Genomic DNA, 27,279 nt, shown 5'->3' on the forward strand with positions numbered 1-27,279 from the left:
GAGCCTGATGTGGGGCTCGATCCCAGGACCCTGAGATTATGACCTGAGCCGAAGGCAGTGGCTTAGCCCACTGAGCCACCCAGGTGCCCCATAAAAACCATGTTCTTAAATATAGGGGACTGATGGTTACCAGAGGGGAGGTGGGTGGTGGGGATTAAGAGTGCACTTGTCATGAACACTGGGTGTTGTATGCCATTGTTGAATCACTATATTGTACACCTGAAACTAATATAACACTGTGTGTTAACTATACTGGAATTAAAAAAAAAAAAAGTCATAAATACTGATGGTGGACAAAGAAAGACTAAAAAAATGGCCTAATGGGGAGCTGCATAAGCAATCTGATTTCAAACACCAATGCCCTAAGAACAAACTGGACAAAAAGAAGTTATGCAAGAAGCCCAGAGCCTAGCAAGCAAATCATATCACCAAGTTCTGCCAAGACTCCCCTCTCTCACCATGTGTTTTGTGCCAGCAGCACAGGCTAATTCTGCTGAAGCAAGCCAAAATGTCACATAAGGGTTCTTTCCAGCTTTCCAGTGTCCCTTGAGAGTACATGGTTTTTGCAAAACACAATGAGCAAGCCAAATCAGGTCAGAGATATTACAAGGAAAATCTGGCAGGCGGCCATCTTGGCTTTGTTTCAACTGATGTTCATAAAAAACACAGGTTAAGAAAATGGTAGCACAATGTCTGGTGTTTGAGATCTAACAGCATGCAACATGTTTATGGCATACATTAGGCCACAAACTTCAGTACAGAACTGGGGCACAGAGAACTTCAGATCTGGTGGACAAAGGAGGGAAATAGGAAAGAATGTCTTGTATTGTAATAAATACAGACTGCTCTCAGAAGACCACAAACAGGTGGTTTCATTAAAAACAACAACAAAAATGAAACCTACTGCCTTTAGAGTAAAAAATAAATAAAATGTTTCAGTCTTGTTTGTATAAAATAGAAGGTCGGTGCACACTTAGCTAATTAAAGCTTTTTTTTTTTATGAGGCTACAACAGACTATAATCTGGCAAAAACGAGTCCAACTGAAACAGCGAGAACAATGGGTTGGGGGAATTAGGTGAGGTTTTGGAGTGGGAATAAAAGTGGGGAAAAAGGAAGAAAGCTTTCATTAAGCAATTTATACTCTGGTAGGAGGATTAAAAAAAAAAAAAAAGCATCCAGACTGATTTTATTTTCATTCAAAACAACCTCTTATTTAGTGTACTTTTCCTTTGAGTTCTTGAACACATTTATGATTGCTTTCAAGTCTTTGTTTCCTAAAACTAACATCTGGGCCATATCAGATGTTAGGGAGGGTCTTTATTGTCTAAGGATAAGATTTCCCTGCCCTTCATGTCTGGTAATTTTTTTACTGTATATTAGACATCATCATACCAGATTCATTCCTATTTAGACTACTGATTTTTGTTCTAGCAGGCCGTTCAATTTCAGGCTGATTATGTTGAATGTGTACAGACCTAGATTTATACCTTCTTAGGCAAATCTGTGAAAAGCCCAAAGTGTTTCCCAAGAATATCTAAATTGTCGGGACTAACCTCAGAACTTTGTCTCCTCTGAAGATGTGCAAAGGCTTGGTTTTAGGTATTGTTAGAGTGGCTCTAAAGCATGCTACACTTAAGGACAAAGTTCTTATTTCTAATATTTCAGTTAAAAGAGTTAGAGTTAGTTAAAAAGAGGTTAACCAGTCATTTCCATGCAGGCTGGGCTGGAATGCAGTGCCTACCAGCATCACCTCTCCTCTGTTCTCATGGTTTCATTCTCACCCATGTACTTGCTGCCCTTTGGTAAGATTCAGTCTTAGACAGCAAATAACATGTGCAGCCCACCCTGAGCCACGGACTCACAAAGGACCCTCATGCACACTTCTGTGCTTCCCTTCTGCACAGATCCCTCATTTCTAGTCCCCCTGTGCTACAGATTCCCCATCTCTAGTCACCCCACCACTGACCTGTCTTCTGAGCATGGTGGGACTGTTGTGCTGTGTACGTTCTAACGTACTCCTGTGGTAAGGAAATGGTCCTCCGAGTGAGCCAGTGATCAGAGGGCTCACCTCATGTTTCCTTTCTCTCAGTCTTTACTGCCAATTATCCAGAGCTGGCAAACCATTATTTCATAAATTTGTCCAGTTGTTTATGGTAGGGAACTAGCGATAGCCACCACTTAATAGATCTTAATAGCTCTGCATTCCATACAAATGCTGAATAAAAGTACAACATTCCATTTTTTATCATGTAGCCCTCCCAATGCAAGTGAATACCAGAGGGTCCTGATTTCTCACAGAAGCATCCCGAGAGTTCCTGGAGTCATCTATCTCTTCACTCTTTGACTCAGACACAAATTCACAATGCATTCATTCACTCATTCAATAAATACTGAGAGTCTCCCATGTGCCAGACACTGTTCCGGGGATTGGGGACACAGTTGTGGGAGACAGAAAATGTCCCTGCCCTCATGGAGCTTATTTCCTGGTGGGAGTTGCTCTGGCCCCACTCCAAAGCAATGCTTCCTCTCTGCAGTTGTTCCTCTAATTACTGACTTACTTGATAGAAAAGGGTGCTTGCAGGGCACCTGGGTGGCTCAGTGGGTTAAGCCGCTGCCTTCGGCTCAGGTCATGATCCCAGGTCCTGGGTTCAAGCCCCACATTGGGCTTTCTGCTCAACAGGGAGCCTGCTTCCTCCTCTCTCTCTGCCTGCCTCTCTGCCTACTTGTGATTTCTCTCTGTCAAATAAATAAATAAAATCTTTAAAAAAAAAAAAAAAGAAAGAAAAGGGTGCTTGCATGAGAATATGAAAAAATAATTCGAAGACCTATGCCTATATAACACGATGTCACAGACACAGTTGCAGGTGCTGAAGTGCATGAATTAACACTCAAAATAAGAGAAGTGTCATTAGAGAGGAGCAAACAGAGCCTGAGACTTGTCAACTTGCTCACAAAGCTCATGAATGGCAGAGACAAGACCCAAACCTAAGTCATCTGGCTCCTCCCATATTATTTTTTAAAGATTAAGTAATCTCTATACACAATGTGGGGCTTGAACTTACAACCCCAAGATCAAGGGTCACAGGCTCCACTGACTGAGTCAACCAAGCGCCCCACTCCTCCCAATTTATAACCACTGCCTTATTCTATTTCTCAAAGAGAGAAGAGAATTATATTGGAGATGGGGGGAATAAATTGGGTTTCTAAGCAAGAAAATATAAGTTTTATTTCATAGAAGCCAATTAGGTACCTGGGAAGGCTGTGAAAAGTAAAGGGATCACTTTTTTTTTTTTTAAGATTTATTTGAGAGAGAGAGCATGCAAGAGAGAGAGCACTCACAAGGGGAGGGGCAGAGGGAGAGAGAAGCAGATGCCCCATTGAACGGGGAGTCCAACACGGAACTCAATCCCAGGACCCTGGGATCATGACCTGAGCCAAAGGCAGACCCCTAACCAACTGAGCCATGCAGGTTCCCCGAGGGATCACTATTAAAAGAGGCAAGAAGGGACACCTGGGGGGCTCAGTTGGTTAAATGTCTATCTTCAGCTCAGGTCATGATCTCAGGGTCCTCTTTCTCCTCCCCACCTCACTCTCAAAAAAAAAAAAAAAAAAAAAAAGAGGCACAAGGCAAGTGGATTGAGTTATATAAGGGCACAATTTTCTCCTCTGTCCCAGCTGACCATGAGGAAAAAGGTAGTGTTCTAAATTTTGATTCAAAAAAGAATAGCAAGCTTTCCTGAATAAAAAGGCTTCAGAGTTCCTCGGGGAAGTTGAGGATCTAGGTGAAAGTGACAGGATTCTAGCAACCCCTTGCTGGTGCATGCTAGTCCCGTCAGATGCTTCAAGAAAAAGTGCTCTGGAATCAGGTCCCTACGAGAAACATATTTTGTCTTAGAGACTTAAAATGCATAGCAGCAAAGGAAAAGACCTGATAAATGCTACTGTAAAGAAACCCATTTTATTTAAATCAGAATTTCCCAAACTTAATTGGCCACAGAATCGTTGGTGAGTAAATGAAGTGTGTGTGTGAGAGAGAGACAAACAGACCCAGACACAAGAAAATACCTCTTGGAATTGCCGTTCTAGGAAACCCATTTTAGAATTTGCTATTTAATAGCAAACATGAAGCTAACTAAAACTCCATTTTCAGAGCAGGTCAAACCCACTACTGAGGCAAAGTGCATGGTCTTACAAAGAGAATTCGAGTAGAGCGGTATTTCAGATGAGAGAAAAGATTAAATGTTTATTAGGTAGTAAATGACAAGGAATTGACTGCAAGAAAGGTAACAATTTGTGCCGAGGAAGGCTATGCCTTGACAGCTTTCCCCAAAATGATATACCTAGTTGAAAAATTAAAATTAAAATGAAATTTCTAAATTAAGAAAAACAATTTTGTAGCAAAAATAGTACAACTTGCAGCCGAGGCCATGTAGGTTACTAGGTCTTTAGGTTATCTCAGTTACCCATCCAGGGAAGTCACAAATTACTAATACGCTCTCTTGTTCCCTCAAGGCAGCGACCTGAACCACATCACAATAGCCTGAAGGAAACCCCCAGGTATAGGCTAGGGTTTCTCATCAGCCTTTTTATGGAGACTCACCTGACTTCACCCTGCAGCTCACCTATCACTTGCCTATTGGAGAGACTGGAGTGGAAGACAGTTTCTGCCCCATGCTCGAGAGCTCCACCTTTTACTCCTGCGATGGGAGGGTGCCCCTCTCCAGGACCATAGAGGCCTGCTCCAGTAGGATGTTCCTGCCACACTCAAATTGCTCTAGGGGTTCCAATGTATCATTTAGCAGTTACCGATCCCCTCTCTCCTGGCAGGTTTAGCTCCTGCTGTCTCCCACTATTTTTATTTTATTAGGTTGCTACCCTCCAGTTATCTACAGCATGGCAATATACTCTGATCTTTAGGTCTCTTTGTGTCCCCTCTGCCTAGCCTTCAGCTTGGGTCATGATCTCAGGATCCTGGGATCAAGCCCCACATCCGGCTCCCTGTTCGGTGGGGAGCCTGCTTCTCCCTCCCTCTCTGCCACTTCCCCTGCTTGTGCTTGCTCTGTCTCTCTCTGTTAAATAAATAAAATCTTTAAAAACAAATGTTTAGCACAGAGCTCAAAGCATAAGTGTAATGTTTGCTCTAATATATTTTTTTAAGATTTTATTTGAGGAGAGAGAGACAGAATATTGAGTGAGCAGGGGGAAGAGACAAAGGGACAGGGAGAAGCAGACTCCCCGCTGAGCAGGGAGCCCAACTCGGGGCTCAATCCCAGGACCTCCACAACCTGAGCCGAAGGCAGATGCTCAACCAACTAAGCCACTCAGGCGCCCCTATTATTTCTTCTATAGTCTCTCTCATTCAAAATCTTGTAGCCTTTCCTCTTGACCTTTATACTTCCCAGGTATATGAATATTATACAGACTCAGTAATTAAATTTCCTATTACATGGAGGAATCCTTGTTCCTCATATCACAAAATTAACAGAGCAGTCTATCTTTAAAGTTCATATCCATCTCCCCGACCCTAAACTGTTCCCACAACCCTAATTCATTCAGTCTCTCTCATTCTCATAAAACACTTTATATTTTAAAATTTGCTCAGGTGTTGTAACAGACGCGCTTTTCAAGGAATTAAAGGTTTGTCTAACACATTGTGTTCAAGAGAGTAAAGCAATTTAAAATAGGTATAAATAAAGGCTCCAATTTCCACTCAGTTCACTTTAGAATCCAAAAAGCTAGCTCCATTTTAAGGACCCAAACTCTGTTGCTTTCAGTGTTTGGCAATGTTCTTGCCAAAGGAAGTTTCATCTCAATTTTGAGATGTCCAAAAGTACATTAGAGTTGTATAAACAGATACATGACCAGAAAAATATTCTTTTTCCGTCTTCACTGCTCAGCAAAATTAGACTATTTTCCCCTGAGGTTGGAGGGGGAAAAAAAATCTTTTATTTGTTCAACTTTATTTTTATTAGTACTCTTTTCTGCTGTGTTCTGGATATTGCTGTCAAGCTGACTTTCTCTCCAGTTCCCTAGCTCTTATTACTCTTTTCTCGAATCTTGTATGGGCTTCATGTGAGTTTCAATGTTTCCCTTCAACGTTTCCCTTCATGTGAATTCCAACGTCTAAGGGACCTAAGACTCCTTTTAGCCTCTCTTCCCCTGTGGCCAGACTTGGCTTCCTCCTCAGAGCTACCCATGGCTCAGCTCTCTCATTTACCAGGTGCTTATCCATCACCTACAATACCCAGAGTGCCTATCACATGTTAAGTACTACATTACCTATGCAATACCAACCACAAATGGATCGAGTGAGAAAGGTTGTTAGTTACGTGGCAAGTCTTCATATGCAATCCTTCTCTTCACCTAAAGACCAGCAGCAAGCCCACCCATCCCCTCGAAGGTCTACTCTGAGTCATCTGGGCCAGGATGCGGTGAATTCAGAGTTAAGAACTACATGTTCGCATTGTTATTTTTCCTACACCAAGATTCTCTGGGATTCAGGCTTAGCCTACTGCACAGTTTATGCAACTATCCTACTTGATTCAAGTGCTCTGGTGGTTTTTTGTGTGTGGCCCTTGTCCCTATTCTTCGTCTTCTTTTATAGTCCCATGTCACACCTGGCAGAGGATTTCTTTGGTGAGTAGAACCCCTGCTGCCTGTATGGCTGGCAATATGAACCCGACCAAATGTGCAAATGTCAGATTCTTAGCACAATAAGGTTTGGTATTATAGGAATTTGAATACACAGAGGTAGCACTTTACCCAAACACAATAGCTGTACTACTAAGAATCCTATTTGATGCCACAGTTAATCTATAAGCCTGTTGATCCTCTTGCCCAGTATTAGTAGGCTAATTAACATATCACATACACATAATTCTAATGTATAATCAAGGACTTTTCAAAACCCACGTTTATCACCAGAAACGGGTATTGTGAGAAATCCAGGTAAGCACATACACCTTCATGTGTATCAGAAGTGATTCTGAAGGTGTTCTACTTCAAGTGTTTTTAAAAATGAGGGGCAGGGAATCCCTGCAGATTCTTCACCTCCCTTCCGGGCAAGGCCAGTAAGCAGGAAATCCAGAGTCAATATGCAGATAGAGGTTTATGTGCATGAGTCATTTTAAAAACTTGCTTTATAAAAGAACTTCAAATGGAATAAGGCAACTCCAACTCAAAGCTCTCCAAAGATTTAAGTAAGTTCTCCCCCCAAAATGCCTTGAAATGGAACAGTATAGATAATTCATTCCCAGTTTTCTACTTCAAACCCTGAACCTGAGTTCTGGTACCAAGAGAGACAGAAACCAATCTTTGCCTCATAAAAAAGGGACAGTTGATAGAAATTTATGCATTGAATTATGAGCAGAGTTTTTCATTCTCATTAAAAGCCAATCCTGCTTTTACTTTGCCTGTTTCTCTTTGGGGGTGTGGGTTTTCTTAACATACGTTGATTTTTAGGTTGTCTCCAGAACTCACGGTTTCCTTAATTAAGTTGGCTGAAACACCAAGTCCTCTTTCAGACCTGATAGATCAAGTTCTAATTGTTCCCTCAAGTCATGCTCACACGTTAGGTTTCAGTAAAAACTCATGTTATGGTGCACAGATGGGGTCGGTTGCTAAGAATGTTTTTTACGAAAAATGAACTGCTATTAAATAACTTTCTGTTATTATTTCAGTTTGTTATATCCTGATATATTCTGATATTCCAACAATGTTCTGAATTCATAAAATACTTCTTCACCCCAGGATTTTAAAGTTTCAAACATAAATCCATTAATGTCTCAAACTGCCTTATGAAGTCAAAAGAGCATATACTAACTCTGCATACAAAATACTTCTAGAATGAGCTTATAAATCCGTCGTGTTTTCAGCCATATGCACAGAGAATACAGACCCACACCTCTGCAACAGAGAAACATGAAAATTCTGTATAGAGGCGCATGTTAAATATTTTAAGACAGCAAACAATTTTTTCTACTCTGTTAAAAAGATACATTCAACAAAAAGCATGTGGCAGATATGGCAGGGTAGAGCCAAAATACGAAGTTGCTATAAATTCTGAAAATAGGCTTACCTATTAATGTAACTGAGGGCAACATAGGTTGGCTGCTGTAATTCTTGTTTTTCTAAAACACGTGGATCTGTATCTGTAATAAAAACACAATTATGATTTTTCAGCATTTGCATCAGAATATATGAGGGTGCCTCACATAAAGAAATAGGGGCTAACGGAGAAAAAGATTTAACATTCCTCTTTTTAAAGAAAACCCAGGCAGCAAAAGCACCATCATTTGTTCATTCATTCATAAATAACAAGATATTACATTACTTTTCAAGGGAATTCCAAACATCAACAGTGATAAAATGTCCATCTGTCACACAAACTCTTGCACAATCCCCCTCATAAATATTGGTTTTCACTGCTTACAGTTACAATGTTGGCACGGTTTTTGGAGGGTAATCGGCCTAAGAAAGAAAGTCTCTGTTAATTATGCTCACTTGAATGCTGGAACAAATTAGTTGCCGTTGGAAAGCTCCCATCAATTTGAAAACCTATGGAGTATTGTTCTTGCTCACTGAACACTTTTCGGGGTTTGGATTTACATTCTGGAAGGCAGCTCCTCTCCTTTTTAATTGTATAATGAGTTTATTATAACTTTTTCTAGACTCCTCAATCAGGAATTCCCATGCTGGTTCAGAATCTACAAATACCACATTCATCAGATGGGCTTTCTCCCCTGAACAGCGCAGTTTCAACACCATAGCAACCTTCGCCGATGGGGCCTCTCCAACATGGCACCCAGACAAAATGCACTTTTCACAACTAGAAATGCGTTCTCAAGGTTCTCACCTGGAGCAATGCTTGCATTAAACACATGTAAAAGCAATGTTTATATAAGAAGACTATAAAGAGGGAGAGCTGCACACGTTTTCATTTTCCTAGAAAAAGGCTCAGACACTTCACACAGATTTCTTTTCATTATAACCTCATTGAAAACCATCTCGTTATTAGAACTCTTCCAGCTGCACTTGGCAATAACACCTTCTTTGATGTCATGACAGATGTTGTTTCAAGCGCCTTTGTACAGGAAGTGTATACGGCACGTGGTCGATGTAAGATACACGAACTCCAAAGCACATTAACAGGTGAGGGGAGTGGGGGGGGGCGGGCACAGTGGCAGAGCTCACGGGTGGCAAAAGGGATAGCATAAAAATCAATTTACAATGCTTTTGACTCCCAGACTAAAACTAGGCGGTAGTGGCAATTTTATTCTTGGTGTTAAAGTTAAGACTCTCATGTTCACTTTATTGTTTTTCCTATGCCAAGAATTTCAGAGACCTACTATTCAGAAATCCCGCTTCCTGGGTCTCTGCCACTGCAGGTCCTTGAAAGCCAAATTCTGAAACAAGAGACAAAGATTCTCTGATTGGCCCCATCAAGTCGGGTCTCAAGGTTTTGGCAGGGAGAGTGAGAATGGATCAGTAACTCAGCATTTCCTCCCCCTCCTGCAATGATTACATATGCAACTGAGGCTGTTTGCAGATTACTATCCTACAGATGCAACCCACGGTTCTCTACATACTGGAAACCACTCTTCAAGGGAAACTTAGTTTTTAAATACAACCTTTCTTTACTCTCGTCTAAGTTTGCTGTGACCCCACAGCATATCTGTGTTTCTGAGGAATGCTTTGTGCCCTGTTTGCTAGAGAGGAGTCAGCAGGACAATGCCCACCAGGGAAAGGTGTTTTATCCCCAGAATGGTCCATCAGAATGCTGGGCAAGCCATGTGTGCAAATGGTGACTGACAGATCAATCCTGCAAGGTCTTTGTAGGTGCTTAACAAGGTAAGAAACAAGAGATTGGAAACAAAAACCATCAGAATGAAGAGGAAGAAAGAACAAGGCAATGATTGCAAAGGTCTATGTGGAAAATTTCTGATCACAAGACACTGACTTCAGGTAGAGTGCCTGATGGAGGCGGTTAGCTTTGGAGACAAGGGCCTGAACTTGACTCACTAAAGCCTGTTCCTTGAGAGCCATCTGGTGCATGATTACACAACGTGTATTATTTTGAAAGAGCACCATTCCGAGTCTAAAGTGTATGTTTAAAGGGGAAAAGAGTTAGGAGGCCAATAAACATTTTTATATCTTCCACTGTTGCCTTTATTCTTGTAATTGAGGATCAGTCTTTTCCCCCACAAATCATCCTCAGAAGCTTTCCTTTATTTCCAAGTTATAGAAGTTCTCAACTATTTTAAATACTGCTTCTCTAAGCCACCTTGACTTTTCTTTTACCAGGTGTGTGAGGAGGTATACACACAGACGTACATTTATATTATCCTTTTTCCTCTTCACACTCCAATGCCTCTTTGGGGAAGGGGGAGAAGTACCTTATATAAAATCCTTTAGTTCTCGGATGCTCAAATGAATGGTGTTGGCCACAGACATCCACACAAATTACACCCTGTGATTTTTCACTATGTTTGCATTCTAGCCACAAAGCAAGGTACTGAAATAGTTTTCTTCCTTTGTTTCGCCACCTTCTATAACCTATGCTAGACTGAACGCTCACATACCCTCAAATGAGCAGTGGTGAAATGGATTTCCAGAAGCTTCCAAATGCCACCCCCTCAATAACAAAAGACCTATCTGGCAGCACCACAAGCAAGATTCTCTTTTTTTAGAATGTCCATTCTGGCAACCACAAGAAAGCAGGACTTCCAGACAGATGTCCACCAAGCTCTCAGCATCTTTTTCAGATTAAATGTTTCCTTGGGCAACCTTGAGGACATTCATTAAGGCTTCAGGTTCTTAAAAATGAAATCAGGCACTTGGTGCCCACAAACTAGGAGAGGGTCTACGCAAGTGCTACCGGAGGGACGGCATCAGCTGCTGTTTGCAAATAAACATCAGCCCTGTCACTCGCTTCCTGGCCGACTGGTGTGACGTGAGCGTGACTCACCATTTTATGGATTTAATGACGCCGGTGAGCACTCCACATTCAGTACAAGTAGAATAGCTGCCTTTATTATTTCTCCCTCCCTGACAGAAAAGGGACTGCCTGCTGCTAGAAACTCCCTACAGGGAAGGATTAGAGCAACAAGAGATGAGGTTTTTCACAGCGGGATGATGACGTGCCCCTCAGGAACACGGGGCGTCCACGGTCAGAGTGAGCTGGAGAGAGTAACACTAGCCGCTGGAGATTACCGAATTCCACAAAAAGAATTTCCTTCTACCATGTGCCATGCCACGGAGAAATGGTCTGGACAGGACAAAATGGGATCTGAATGGCAACGGCTGGAGCCCACAGCGTCCCAGACAGCTCTCTCACTTGTTTGTTTATGGTGCCAATAAAAACCTGAAACTGGAACATCAGCTACCACGATTCCACCAGAGAAGAGCCCGCCTTGGTCCGTGGTCTGTGGAGCGGGAACGCTTGACTTTTTTCATGTCCGCGGGATGCTCCTCAAGCTGGCAGCCGGCAGGGCAGCAAGCCTTCCTCTCATATGGCTGGCTGTGGCTACACAGAACCGCTGTCCACCGCTTTTAGAGCACTAAGAAGAAGTGAGAAGATGACAGACCCACACTTCTTCAGTGGGGCAGGGTAGAGCCAAAAAAAGCAGAGAAATTCTGGTTTTCTGCCTCATGCCACCCCTTGCATGCTCACAGATTTCAAGCGGACTGAAGGCTAAGAGGTTCAAACGTTAAGATTTATCAGACCCCCAGTGATAAAAACTTGTCAGCTTGCTTCAGTTTCTAAAACGTCTTCTAAAATAGATGGCAACGTGCCTCTTCTGGCATTGCCCCCTCAGGCGAGGAGCTTGAATGCTCAGGTGTATTGTAAGGACTACACACGGGTACAAAATGGAAGACTTCTGTAACTCGCAGGGTCCTAGGGACTCATGCTTCACAGACTCAACCGAATGGCAAAGGGTTCAACGTCACAGCACTAGCTCCCACGACTTCTCAGGTGCAAGGTGGTGGGGGGGGGGGAGGCATGGCAGATGGGAGAGACAAGGAGAGGACAGCTTTCAGACCCTTCTCAAGAGGAAGTGGGAGTGCAACATGACCAGGGAAAGGCCGCCCCACTCAGTCAGCCAGGCTCATGCTCCTCAGCTCTGCTGTCTCTGGCCTTGGGAACCAATGGCAACCAAGAGGATTTGTGACGCACACTGAACCTTTTGTTATACTATCTTCAAGCCAAAATGAAAACCATCAAGGTCGTTTGCTGGGTTAACAGAGGGTAATTAATAAGCTCATGGGATTTGGCTATGCCTTAGCTAGCCTACACTGTTAGGATTTTATAGGCCTGAATTACTTATAAATTTAAGAAAGTGAAAAACCAGCTGTCCTACCTCTCAACAAGACTAACGAGGCCTCTGTTAGCAATGAGCTATTTGCAGGCTGAGAGGGAGCAGTTGGGGAAGAGGGGATATCATGTACACCAGAGAAGGCTTTCTTCAAATTCTGCGTCCTTCCAATGCCAGGCTCTTTCCTCAGTGAGTACAGCAGCAGTAAGAGATGGAGAGGACGTGGGTGGGCAGGCACTGGGCGACTGGCAGTGCTGGAAGACCCTGGAGAGGCAAAGGCCCACCCAGTCAGATGTAGGGTTTTGAAGATCCGGGCTGGATACACCACTTTCCTTTGGACTCACTCTGTAATAATTAATGGACACAGTCTGTTCTCAGTCTTCTCCTAATAGTTGAACTCCTAAAACCACAGATGTTAGTTTATTCAGTGTGGCCTTCCACAACGCTGCTGGCTGCATTCACCACATCCCCTTCTCTGTACAGCTACACTGCCAGCACCCTGCCTTTATTTCACTGCCCACAGAGGAATCCTCTGGGTGTAGCCTTTCCCCCTTCCACACTTCTCTGGGGTGAGGAACTGTCTCATGTTCTCTCACCTCTCTGGCGCTCAGCCCAGTGCTTCACATGTAGGAGAATACACACTTACTGAATGTGTACGCTCACTGTAGAGCCAAAAAGTGTAACTTCTGGTCGACTGTGGCAAACAGATCAAGGGTACTGGCTGCTGTCACCATCCCAGGCCTCACTAAAGTAGAAATAAGAAAACTCCCTGGGGATAGAAGAAGGGGAGACGTCAGCACACCAGTGATTTCAGGCAGGCTTTCGGAAGATGGAAAAGCCCTGCAGGAATGGAAAGTGACCAGAGAGTAGGAGCATGTCTACTTTCCCCTGGAGTGGCTGTAGCTGGGGAGACCCGGGAGCCGGAAGGTGAACCCACTGCAGAAGCCCTGAGAGGCTCTGGCTTGGAGGTGCCAAGGGAGGCGAAGGGCAAGGAAGGGGAAGTTCAGAGCAGAAAACCGGAAGACTGTTTAAACGGTTGATTAGCCAGAGACACTGAACCAGGAAACCAAACAAGGCAGAGGGGGAGAAGGGAGAGACCAGGCTGATAAAGGCTTACTACCACTGCTTCCAAGAACACTGACAGTTAGAGGATTCCTTTGATTATGTGGGCACAGCAAAGACACCACCTGATGCTGACTTCCGGTAATTCCCTGATTCAATGATCCCCCCCTCCGCAGTTACGTCCATGGTCAACAAGCCTCATCTGTGCCTCCATCCAGAGCCTCCCATCAGCCTTCTATTGCTTCGGTCTTAAATGGCAGCCAAGAACAGCCAAGGATCATCAGACACTTGAGGGAAAGTCGTGAAGATGAACAGGATACTCAGTAACAATGGTGGAGGAGGGAGATCTGACACAGGAGCAGAGCAACAGACTTGGGAGGTCAAGTGACATGGCTGCTCACATAAACCCAGTGAGTGGCAGGGCTAGGACGTGAAGACCAGCAACCTGAGTGCCAGCAGGTCAGCATTCTGACCTTTCAAAAGGCTGTTCATCCTCTGAAGTCAACTCATTGCTACTATCTGTTCTAACCCTGGACTCCACACAGACAATCTTTGTAGCTTTCTTAAAAAGCCCGGCATAGTTCTGCTTCAACATTCACTCCACTTTCAGGACAGAATTTGATGAACCAACAATTTACAAAGACCAACTTTTAATTCACGGCTAGTTTACTTTAGCTGCTGAAATAAATATTTCTTGTTGGAAATGGTCCTTTCAAGAAAAAAAAAAATCCTACAATTGCACATAACCAGCCTTTGAGTGGATCAACTTTTCCTTAGTTTATAGACACGTCATTTGAAACTTCTCCCAAGCCATAATTTCCATTACAGGGCAGTCAGTGGAAATTACAGTGAGAGTCTTGCCTTCCCAAATTCAATGTGAAATCCAGATGCACTTAAGTGTTGTTGTAAACTTTATGAGTTAAATATCTAAAACTCGGGGACACTGTACAGCACAATAACACCACCTATTAAAGAAAAGCATTCATGTTCACATTTGTAGTTGGAGTTTTCCCCTACAAGTAAGTGGGTAAACATTTTTCGACCATTTGGACAATGCTCTAGGAGGCCGATTCACACACAAACACGACATGCTGCAGCCTTCCCAGTTTCGGGCACGGCCAGAGGGTTCAAGTTATTATAAATAGACCGTTCTGACTGGGATGCTTTCTAACTCTTTACCAACATATTAAATTCCTAAGGTCACTGAAGACACCCTGAAAGTCACAGCTATTTGTCCCTAAGTGGGAGATGCGTAGGCCTGACATCTATGACACTATCTGTCCCTGCTCTTTGATGGTGACAGACTGTTATTTATCCACCAAAGCTCTCACCTTGTTACCTGGGACAAAGGGACCGGCCAGAGACCAACGTGAACACCAGGTATGCCTGTGATGTGCACACAACCCGTCTCTCCGTATACAGCGGCCCTGGAGACTGGGGTGCTAGGATTACATATTAAAATTCTTTCAAACAGGAGTAAGGAAGCCAAAGCTTGGTCCCCTTTAATACTTCACGCAGGTGTGTGTGTGTGTGTGTGTACACATAGACCTACATGTCTACTTTCCATAGAAATGAACCTGATGATGAATCCAAGTAGGATGCCACACAGAAGAGCACAAAGGAGCATCTATGTCACCCCTGGCCAATGGAAGGGCCTTTAATTAGCAGGCATCTGGAACAGAAGATAGCTCCTGGTAGGTAAGGCTAAGGGACAAGAGAAAATGATGAGGCTCTGAAGTCCTTTCTTCAAGGCTGGGAGGGAACCGTTTATACAAAGACACCTCCATTCCTTTTGCTTGAGACTATTTACCGAAGGAAATCCTACCCATCCTCCAACGTATTGGCCTATATGCTACCCCCACCATCTGTTGTGCTGTACATATTTGCAAATGTGTTTAAACACCCCATCGAAACGGAAGCTCCTTAGGGGACCAGTCCTTAGATGCCACACACTGTGAGCCCAATGCTCTGTAAATAACCACTGTGCTTTTGGATGTATGCTGAACACATAAATGCACGCCCTGGATATGTGTAACACGAAAGACGTGAAGATAAGCATCCAGCTCAGACAATTCAACTGTAAGAGTCAGACAGGAGAGGAAAACAGATCCATGTAAAATGACCGTACCAGTATACAGAGACAGTTACATGAAAAATACACCTGCAAATGTTCAGAGGGCAACAAAATAATGCAAAATTAGAATGGGGGTACAGATAGGGTTAATTTGGGAAGGACTTACTGATGAATGGGAACAGAGTTGGGTTTTAATCAGAGGGAGGCAGAGGGAGTCATTCATAGATAAGGTTAGGGAATCTAAAAACAGCATTAAGTTTGAAGCAGAAAGTACAGGCGAGAAGTCTGTAGGTACTACGGAAAAGCTGTAGGGCCAATATTCATTAGTTATAGAATATTTATGGAGGAACTTTCAAACAGGGGTTCTCTACTGTGGGCAAATTTATACCCTGCCCACCCCAGGGATGCTGGGCAATGTCTGGAGACAAGAGGGGTACAGGCTCCTGGTATCTAGTGGGTAGAAGACAGAGATGCTGCTTAAATGTCCTACTATGTGCACATGGGACAGCACCGCCCTTCTCTTCCACCCCCCAACAAAGAATCATCCGGCCTAAAATGTCACTAGTGCCAACATGGAGAACTCCCGCTTTAGAGGGACATGAATGTTAGGAGAAATGGAGCTGTTGCTACTGTTACCAGCAGTTGATAATTTTTGTTATTATTTTCTACTGTCTGAATCTAGAGGCCAAAAGGCTGTTAGGAAGGTGCAAAAGTAGGATACAAGAGGTCCTTTGAACTTAGAGAAGAGCTCTTTCTTTATGGAAACAAAGAAATTGAATTCGTTTCAAGAAAGACATACTGAATTCCTGCCATATGCTAGTTGCTCAAGGGAAATTCTAAGTCAGTAGATCCACAACTGAGCAAGAAAAATGACAAAATTCGCAGTTAATAACACTCAAGACAGACTGTGATGTATGCTGATAGAGAGAATCCTACTAATTTCTGTAGAAACAAAACATGATTCTCTGAGAATCAGAGAAACTTCTCGAAATAAAATGTTACATGAGCTTTGAACTAAATCTCTAGTCAGAAAAGGCAAGAAAATGGTGAGTCGGAATAGAAAACAGTTTGAGCAGATAACAGAAGCAGAGACAGGCAAGACATCCAGTGTGGCTGGAACTCTGCAAGAAGGGTCTTGCAATTCAAACCGGGCCCACATCCTGGAAGGCTTGAAATGCTCGGCAGAGTCCAGACTCACTGCTGTAGACAATGGAGCGCGGCTGGTGGTGTCAACCAACAGGTCTGGGTTTTAGGAAAATCACCAGTGGTGGGGTGGAGAACTGAGGAGAAAGTAGAAGACAAACATAGAAAATCTGGTGAAAGTTGAAATGGAAAGACCTAACTTTTCTACGTTACAGATCTCGAGTGCCTTCTTATCAGAAGTAAGGAAGTACCTAGAAAGTGAAAAGGGTTTGACAGACGAGAAAGGGAGGTCTGCTTCTGATGTGTGGGGAGACATTTTGCAGAACCAAGAAGCCTGGCCCTCAAATCAAGAGAGATAAAGGAGTCAGGATACACACAGAGACCAAGTGCTAAGGATCCCCATCAGGCAGCCACACATTCCAGCAGGCCCTTGAACCAGAGCAAGTCCCTCAAAACAATGATAAAGAGTAGAAACCCAACTGACTAAAAATTTATCATATCACTCAGCCAACTAATCAGTAAGCACTGACTGAGGACCTACCAGGAATAAAGAAATCCACCCAGTATGAAGAAAAGCCAGAGGTTGTACTGCACTAGAATTGGTAAATTTCACAGGAAAGTGTAGCAGGGATTGGGGGTATGGAGTTACAAAGGGCCCAGGGTTCCGTGCGTTACAGGATCTAGTACCTGAGTCTCTAAGGCTCACCTCTTGCAATTGCCCTCTCGCTGGAAGTCCTGCTCCGACTTCTTGGTGTTGCTTAGGATTTATAATGTGACCCCACACAAGTCAAACTGCCTCAGTTCAATACTAGCAATAAAACCTCTTTAAGTCCTGGTTTTCTTCATCTGTAACGTGTTGATAAAGGTATGGGGCGCCTGGGTGCTCAGTAGGTCAAACGTCCGACTCTTGGTTTCAGCTCAGACTGTGATCTCCGTGTGGTGAGACGGAGCCCATGTCTGGCTCTACATTGGGCAGGGGTTATATTCGAGATTCTCTCTGTCTCCCCTTGCTCCTCCCCCAGCTTGCACTCTTCTCTCTTCAATAAATAAATATATTTTTTTAAAATGTTGGTCAAGATAGGACTTTTGCCCTAGGGCTGAAATGAGGGATTAAATGAGCAGTGTTAGATGTAGCTACTACTCAATTCTTCAGCCCATGAAGTCTTTTGCAATCAAATTCTGAACTGTTATAGATTATCTCCATTTTATAGTCAGAGGCAGAATGATGCAGAGAAAACCCAAGAACTCGTCATTCACACAGTGTGCCAAAAACTGCTGGCTGTCATCCAACCGTCCTTTCCTGTCCTTCCTCCGCAGTGATTAGGCACATGGCTATCTGGTAGAAGTCTACCTTTCCCAGATGCCAGGTGCAGCCATGTGATTACGTCCCAGCCAGTTACGATACAAGGCTTCTGGGAAGCCTCCTTAGAAGCATGCACCTTCCTTTGGGGTAATTTTCCCTCCTGCTGGCTGGAAGAACAACCACAGCTCCTGCATCTACTTGGGATTGGAGATAATCTCGGGAATGGAAATTTGACATGGCGGAGTCTGGATCCCTGATCCTGGGAAGCCCCGTACCACTCCTGGACTGACCGCCTCCAGATGGCTTGAAAGTGAGAGAAATACACTCTTCCACTGAAGCCATTTAGGTTTAAGGGTTTTAGTGAGTCATGTGCAGTCAAACCAAACCAACCAGAACACAAATTAACTAGAATGTAAGTTTGCTTTGTTGGACCTGAAGTTCTAATGTGAAACTTAAATATTTTTTGTCTTGCTCCCCTTTTTGGAGGGGGGGGGAGTCTAAGAAAAATCTCTAAGAATTTATCATATAAAACCCACTGAAAGAAAATCAGAGTAAAATCACACCTGCATCAACACACCATCTGTGGCCCACTCTTAAACCGGAATAAAGAACAGGAGAAAGAGGAGGAGGAAACCATCGTGTCAAATTATAGCTCCTTTGGTGGCTTTAGGACTTTCTCCAGAATTGGTTATTAGTGGGCAATAATGAAGCAAATTGCACATGCATATTACTTCTGAGTTATGAACAATATAACCAGCAGTAACCTTTGAAGCTGTCAGGATCTTCTCAGGCAAGCAATTAAAGTGAAAAATGAGAGTGTGCACAACTCCCATCATCCAGTACTACATGTAATAACACCGCCTACAAACACTGACATAAGAGTGGGACTCAGTCTGAATATTTATTAATGCAGATCTGTTCCCATTTGTTCCCCCCAACCCCCCACCCCCTATAACCCATCCCACCCCCACCTGCCAAAAATTTTTTCTTTTTTAAAGGGCAGCACTGACACCCTGAATTGCATTCACCTGAAACCTACATCCACCGTGACATCTCTCCCATCTGCACCTGAAGAAATTTCATTCTGTCTCCCTTGACCAAAATATAAATTTGGGACAAGCTTGGATTCTACAGGAGAAAAAAGCTGATAAGGAAGTGAGCCCCAAATTAGGAAAGCAAGATTAAAATAATAACTGATATTTACAGAAGGCCAAACAGATGACAGGTTTTGGGTGCTAGGCACTGAAGACCTCTCCCTTCCCCCCCAAAAAAGTCCCAGCTATCAAGGAGAACAGACTTTAGAGGATTTGACTTACACTGATCTGCAATAAAAATGATCTTGTAATCAGAAAATATCTGCTCTTCTGCTATGTGTAGGAATCACTCACTGCTTACACAGGTTTTGTGATTTAAATACTTTCAAGGGCTCTGGAGAAATGACAGGAATAAATGCAGAGGAGAGCCAGTTGGAAAAGATCTTTCTAAGCTGAAAAGAAACCCTTTTGCTGGAGTTCTGAGACCTGATGCCTATAGGTCCCATAAGCAACTATCATTTGGTTTCACTTCTGTAACACCCAATTACCTAGAGACCAATGGTTCTCAAGCAGAACTGCATGTTAATGTAAAATTCAGATGCCCAGGACCCATTTCTAAAATTCTATTATGTCACCAGGGTTGACAATCATTAATATAACTCCAAGAAGGCTTAGAAACCAGGAAAGGGAGAAGAGAATTAACTGGTTGGTAAAGTCATTGAGCAAAACAGTTTGCATTGTTTATTTCCAAGCTAAAAAGGCATTGTGAAACTAGCAAGGAGTTACTGAAAGTGACTTAAAGGTTTTATAAATAAATCCAACATCCAGTAAAACCTTTGAAATTCAGACTTCACTTGGAGATCTGGTCTCCCCTCCTAATTCCTATACAGAAAAGTGTTAAGCTTAATAATTATAGAGACGAGTAAAGGTTCTTAAGTATTTCTAGAACCAAACCACAACCAACAAATTATCAACAACCCTTGAATTGTGAGTGATTTTCATCTGTTCCTAAGACATCCTGATAAGATCACTGACTAGGAACTTTTTTTTTTTTTTTTGGTCACTGATTTTCTTCCCAGTGTGGTCCTAAAATTAAGATTGCATCACTTGAACTATTCTGTGGCTCAGATTTTCCCATAATTCAGATTGGCCTGAACCAGTGTGGTTTTTCCTGTGCCGTTCTTACTCATCTCAGTTACAAACCAGCTTACAACCAAGAATATTAGTTTTGTAGCCAGTTAAGTCTAGGATTTGGCAAAAGGAATCACCCTCATCACTTTTCATCTCCCAGGGAAGCGGAATCAGTGCTTTAGAAAAGAGCAAGAGCGCACGTGGCTCAAGGTCGGAGCTGCAGAGCCCTGGCTGGCTGGCTATGGGATCATGCACACCACAGCCTCCTTGCCCAGACTGCAGGTTCACCGGCCACAGAGGTGATGAAGTTGCCGCGGATTCATTTTTCCCCCTATTCTGGAAGGCAGCTATGCTCACCACTATACCACCAATGCCATTTTCCCCCCTATTCTGTGAAGGCTCTGCCTTCATTCTACTTGCTAATGAGTCAGGGTGCTTGTTGGGCAGTAATTCAGATCCTTCTTGTGAGTCCACAAGATTCCTTTTGTGAATCTGAGTGCCTGGGAAGGCCCGGGCACCCAGCAGATGGCTCCTGGCACCCCTGGCTTTTGTGGAAGGACTTCTGCGAAGCAACTGTGGACTTAATGCTGCATTTTTTTTTTTTTTAAATAAGGCTTACTTTCTTTAGACAGGCAATATAATACGGTAGCTACAGGCACAGTTTGCTGCTTACTGTGCAATTTGAGCAGGTTTCTCAGCCCATCTCAGCTTTCTGATAGGGATGACAGTGACTCACAGTGCCTACACATTATGAGGTTATTCTAAGGATTATAAGAGATAAGCCATATACAACACAGAGCGCAGTGGCTGGTACATGCTAAGTACTTAATAAATCACAGCTATTACTGTTATTCTTTTAGGCATTCGGGTCTGAAAGCATTTAGTGTTTACATTATGGACTACATTTGCGAACATTTTTTTTTTCATTTTTAATATTTTATTTATTTTAAGAGAGAGAGTATAAGTAAGGGGGAGGAAGCAGAGGAAGAGGGAGAAGTAGACTTGCCACTGAGCAGGGAGCCCAATGTGGAACTCAATCCCAGGACCCTGAGACCATGACCTGAGCCGAAGGCTGACACTTAACTGACTGAGCCACCAGGCAGGCCAACGATCAATTGTTTTTAAGTAACAATAACCGATCATAAAGGTATCATTGCCCTTTGCCATATCTCTAGCATGAATCAATACGGAATGGGCAGTCGTCATGAGAACTCTGCAAAGGAAAGATCTCTCTCATCCCTTTCCCAAAGGAAAACATAAGGCTCAGAAAAGATCCAGGTCACAAAGCTAGGTGATGAGGCTTCAGATCCAGTCTGATTTCCAAGAGCATGCCACGGACCCTGACCGCCACCTTGTCCTAGCACACTATTCAGTATCAATGCTCTCAAATTAAGAGTCTCATGCTCTACTGAGAGGTAGCCAGCAGGCTCAATGTCCTCAAATTAAAATCTCTAAGTGGCTTTCCCTCTCATCCCCCACTAAAAAACAACACCACCACCACCACAAATGCTCTGTGGAGAAGAGCACTGGCATGCTTTTCAAGCACTGGAATGAAACACAGGGACAAATTTTGATGGAAACCAGGACCAGTGACACACTCTTCACTGTAGTTCCTACATCCGCATTTCCTATACAGTTACTCCTTTGGGGTGCCTGATCTTGAAGAACAGAGATTTAGTATCAGAAGATACAGATTCTAGTGCTAGTTCAAATTATTTCTAACCTACGGCTTTTAGCCAGTTCCCTTACCTGTGAAACGGAGAGGACAGCACACCATTGCCTTCACAAGCTTGAGGTGAGAATCCTGAATTTAATCCTGAATTTAATTTAATCCTGAACTGCTACAATAACCTCCAAGGCTCTGCCTCCAGCTGCCAACTTAAGGTGGCCTTGGAGTTATTCCTTCTCTAACAGGAATAACTCAGTGCAGCCACATACTTGTCAGTCTCTCCAGCAAATACCACATGGAGAAGAGAAGGCTTAAACTATACGTTAAAATAGTGACCAAAATTATTTGTATAAAGCTCAGATTTCATGTTCCTTTGCCATCCCTGGAGCTTCGAGAGGGCACGGCTATGCACTGCATTAATTTCTCCTGAAAGAGTCGAGAAAATCTCCAATCGCTTTTCCAAAGAGCCACGGGTCCTTTCAAGTAGAGACTGAACACTTTCTGGCTAGCTTTCAGCTGAGTTTATTAGAAGCCATTGTGACTAACTAGAAACAGTGTGATCAATTAACTTGCTCTACAGATAAAAGGGAAAGTCTTTCAATTTATAAACCAAGACACATTCAGATGATTTTATCACACATTCAAGCCAAATACAAACTCCATAATGCTTAAGGAAAGTAGAGGTTATCAAAGGAATTGCAAGACCAGGGATTCCTCAGAGGGGCTCAGGAGACTTAGGGGATTTGGTAAACATTACTATCAGCTGAGCTTCAGAAAAATGGAAGGCAAAGACTCTGATGGATTTTCTTGGCTTGAGATGAGGTTTAATACTCTAGACATGGATTCAGTATCATAAAAATATTTAAAAAGGAATGGCTTTAAAAAGGAATGTTGAGATAACATAGAATTTTACAAATATATGTTAGTTGTTGAACGTCTACAGCCATGCTGCCTGCTCGACCTCTCCTCCCCCTGGTCCACCTCCACACCCTAGCCAGCAATCTAGCTCAGTGCTTTTCCGACATTTACCCTGCAACACAAAGTAGGATATATATTTTAAAGTATAACCAGTACACCTCCCCCACAGAGAAATATACAAAACCTTCACAAACCATCACTCAACTTCAGAATATGCAATGTACTCTGACAACATTTCTTTAAAAATATTGGGACAACCCAGTAAATTGATTTTAGGACCCACTGATGAGTCCCAAATGGTGATTTTTAAAATGTGAATCTTGCTAAATTACAAATCAATAATATCAATGCATTAAGCCCACCCACAACATGGCTCTTTATTGCTTAGAAGATTAAAATTAAAAAAAAAAAGAAACTTAGGTAAAATATATAGAAGATCGTTTACAATTTGGCTCCAAACTCATCTTCGTTAGTTTATGCTCTTTACCCTCTAGCGACTCCCAACTCCTTCCCAGCCTCTGTACACACCTCATTCATGCTCCACACCTGCTGTTCTGATTATCTGTTCACCTCTCCAGACCCACTGCCTACCCTTTTCTGCCCTGTCCTGTGCTGTGCCCAGAGATGGTTCACCCAGACTCTCTGCCCTCTGCTCAGGTTAGCCAGTGGGAAGCACCAATAGGAGATCAGAGGGTGGGAGGAGAGAGAAGTATTCTGCTGAAAAGACTTTGTAACATCAGCCCCCTTCCCTCCTAGAAAGCCTTTCTCCTCCCCATTTCTGTTGCCATCCTCTGAGGTCCACTACAAAGGGTAACTCCCCTCCAAAGCATTCTGGGAAACTACTTGGTAGAATTCGCCTCAGCACATAAATCTATGAGAAGGATGAATTACACTTGAAAGTCTTTGTTCCCAACAGACCGCTTCTTCAAAGCCAGCACTCTGTTTCTCTGAGCCCTCAGCACTTAGAAAACAGGCTGGCAAGTTAACTGTGATTACGAAAAGATCAATGAATGAATGAAAGGTAATAGGATTAATTATTTGAGGACATCGCGACTGTATGTCACAAGGTAATATTTCCTAATAGTAGAGTGCACAGAGCTACCTCATCTAAATTCCCATTCTGTGGTGATCTGGTCTCTTTCCTCTAAATGTAATTGCTGGGAGCTAGCTCATGGCGAGTGCTGCTTCCAGAGTGGTGATCTGGCTGTCTCTGATGGTGACCAACTAGCTCCAAAAATCCCCCATACCTGGCAGGGTGTTTTCTGCTTATTACGCTAATTAGATTTTACTTGAAAGATGTAATTATTGCCGCACCCCAAGGAAATAATTAATGGCCAATTTTAGTGAGCAAAATATTCATTAATCAAGTCAACAGACACAAGACCTGCAGAGTATAAGAAAGGTCCTTAAAGAGAAAAAAGATAATCACCTAGAGATTTCTCCTTTCCATAAATATAGGTTAAATCTATTCAATTATAGTCTTTTGAAAGTTTACATTTCAGATTTAGTTCAGTAACTCCTTATGAAGTCTAGGTTTTAACTTTGGGTTCTAAAATGCACTGCCCAACAGAATTATTTAATCACTTTACTGCATTTAGAGGTGTGATAAAGAGGAGATAGCACTCATCTCCTACTTGGTCTCTTTAAAATGTTTATTCATTCAAGGATTTAACACAATAAACACAATCTCTGCTTTCTTATATGACCAGTGGGCAGCCAAGTGTCATAATGAGAACACTATTCAGTTTCTTGGGCATTTATATCATCTATGTCCCTTATAAACACTGAGCCTTTTAAATCTGAGGGTTAGAGGACATTTAATGTTCTTCTAACACCCTGGTAATCAGAGCCCAGGGAAATATTTGCAAAGAACAACACAGCAATCCAGAGATCAGATCAAACCTACACTTACTATTAAAAGATATTTCAATCCCAAGGAGCATTGTCCCTCATAAAAAATGATAAACAAATTCCCTCCAGCCTGTTCCCCACAGCCCTTCTCCTCAATGCCCTTTTATAATATTCATGTCCTCAGATTTATGTCAACTCTATATTTACTAGACGTGTCTCCCCATTACATTATCAGGGGCTTAAGGGACGAGAGAAGATAGGCCACAGAAGGGAGCATATAACTGACAGTCAAGTTTATTTTTTAAACCCAAAAAACCTTTCCACATTTTCATTTGATTTTAAATGCTAACAACCATATTCCAGCCTTCACTTGCTCATAAAGCTGTTTAACAGTCCAGAAAGAAAAAAAATAATTTTGGTTTAAATAATGTTCACTGTCCACATCTTAATAGTCTGGACACTGAAGCATTTTTCATTCAGAGTAATGATCTCCAGGAGTAAAAATAATATAATTATAACTGAACTACTTGGTCAGCTAAATCACAACCAGAAATGCACCGGTATGTATTTCATTCACTGCGTCAAAAAATCTTCATTCTGGACCATCAACATAGCACTAAATTTTGATCTGTCATTGAAAACAGGTCGCTTCTATTTCTGGCTTACAGCATGGTAACAGGGTACAGCAATTGGTAAAGACAGCTAATATTTCACATTAAATCTCCCCACCTGAACTTCTGAATCAAAAATGGAGAGGCTCATGAATAAGGAATTACTATATAAACACCACCTTCTTAAAAAAAAAAGTTTCTTAATCAAAGCACGGAAAGGAAGATCAAATTCTTGGAAAGAAAATTTGTTGAGAGGATGGCACTGAAGACCAGTGAAAGATGTGGGTTATACCCCTAAGCTTCCTCCTTTTTAGGATTTTTATTTTTATTTGAGAGCAAGACCTATCACAGAAAGAGAGAGAGAAGCAGAATCCGCACTGAGAAGATAGTCTGATGCAGGGCTTGATCCCAAGACTGAGAAATCATGACCTGAGCCCGAAGACAGATGCTTAACTGACAATCCACCGAGGGGCCCCTGAGCGGCTGCATCTTAAAAACAGAAGTGTGAACTCTAGGTCCCTGAGAAACAGTATGAATAGGCATTTCCAAAGAAGGACATGGGATGAAAGGCCATGCTACCCACTCTGGGTGTTGGCTCGCTAGCCCTTTGCAGGCCGCTGACATGGAGAATTAAGATGTATACAGGGAGGGTGAACTCCAGGAGTTCCTATAGGAGAAAGCCAGTCTCCTGAGGTTCTCCTCCACAACTCTCTTTGAAATCACTTGTGGGTCCATATTTAAACCATGTCTTTACCTTCCTTTTAAACTTTCCTTTAAATAAAACTTTCAGGAAAGATTTAGCACATTTTTCTACCTCTTTATCCCCCAACTCAAGCCTGAAGAGAGGGACCCTTCCGTTTGCTCCCACTGCACCCTGAACTAACCCACAGCCTCACACTCACCATATTGTGTGAAACTGCCCGGCTGGCGTTCTCTCCCACGAGGTGGGCGTTCCTCATGCAGGGGAGATTTATAAAGTAGTTCACACCTGGGTACTGCCCCAGAGATTCTGATTTAATTGATCTGGAATGAAAGATCCACTAAGTGAAGGCACCTGGATTTTTTAAAGCTCCTCAGGTGATTCTAATATGCAGCCAGGGCTGAGAACCACTCCTGTATATTCAGCTTTCCCAGGATGCACACTGTGGCTGCTTCACCCTGAACCCCCCACCCTAGGCCAATCCTGACACCCAGCCCAGAGCCTGCTCACTGAACATTAACTAACTAAATAAAACATGGCTGCCCAATGATTGAAAAAGAAAGTGGAGGGCTTGCTACAACTCAGACTGCTGGGCCCCACTGCCAGGGCTTCTGATCCTGTAGCTTTGGGCTGGGGCCTGAGAATCCCCATTGCTAATGGACAGGTGGTGCAGATGCTGCTGGTCTCAGGACCCCACCTCTAGAGCCATTGCACTGAAAACCACCAAAGCCACCTTGTAATCGCCCATGAGGTAACACGTGACAATCGGGCCTGCAGGCACCTGATTGTGTGGCCAAGGACAGTAGTAACACTGTGGGGAACATCAAAAGGAGGGACGGCCCAGGTCTGTAAGCCTTGGTGATTGCTGGCCACAGACCAGGGCCAAGGAAACCGCCCCCCTCTGGGTTCCCAATTCAACTGACAGGCTTTAATTTTCAAGGCTCAAGTCTCTGAATCATCTATCTTGTGCTCGCTACCATTCAGAATGAAGGTGGAGCCATCAACATTTAAATAAAAATTACGGAACACTTTCCTAGAAATAGGCCCAAGATCAAATTTTCCCAGAGCACCAGTGGCAGACTTAGGCCAGAAAACAAACCCACGGCTGCTTGTTAAATCAACTCAAGCACTAGATTCTACAGCTGTAAAAATACAGTGGTTTAAAAGCCAAGTTTCTAATAGCCACCCAAATAGATGCTGTACAAGAATTACTTAAAAAAAAAAAAAATAAAAAAAAAAAAAAAAAAAAAAGGCATGCTCTCTTCAACCACTCCTAGTTCAGAAATCTCTTTCTTGGGGTACCTGGGTGGCTCAGTGGGTTAAGCCGCTGCCTTCGGCTCAGGTCATGATCTCAGGGTCCTGGAATCGAGTCCAGCATCGGGCTCTCTGCTCAGCAGGGAGCCTGCTTCCCTCTCTCTCTCTCTCTCTCTCTCTCTCTCTCTCTCTCTCTCTGCCTGCCTCTCTGCCT

The 27,279-nt window shown here is 43.0% G+C and overlaps 1 protein-coding gene across 2 annotated transcripts in view; it reads right to left on the reverse strand.

The window, feature by feature from the left end:
• LOC111147242 (juxtaposed with another zinc finger protein 1) overlaps positions 1-27,279 on the reverse strand; it is a 318,779-nt gene that overhangs the window by 127,468 nt on the left and 164,032 nt on the right. The window contains exon 2 of one of the 2 annotated variants that reach the window (XM_022503166.1): positions 8,079-8,151. In XM_022503166.1, coding sequence (XP_022358874.1) covers positions 8,079-8,151 — 73 coding nt within the window. Of the gene's footprint in view, positions 1-8,078; positions 8,152-27,279 lie in introns of those variants that run through there. The other variant, XM_022503167.1, reaches the window with a different exon arrangement.

This window comes from Enhydra lutris, unplaced genomic scaffold (assembly GCF_002288905.1).
Source record: "Enhydra lutris kenyoni isolate GAN:26980312 unplaced genomic scaffold, ASM228890v2 scaffoldscaffold16, whole genome shotgun sequence".
Classification (NCBI taxonomy): domain Eukaryota; kingdom Metazoa; phylum Chordata; class Mammalia; order Carnivora; family Mustelidae; genus Enhydra; species Enhydra lutris.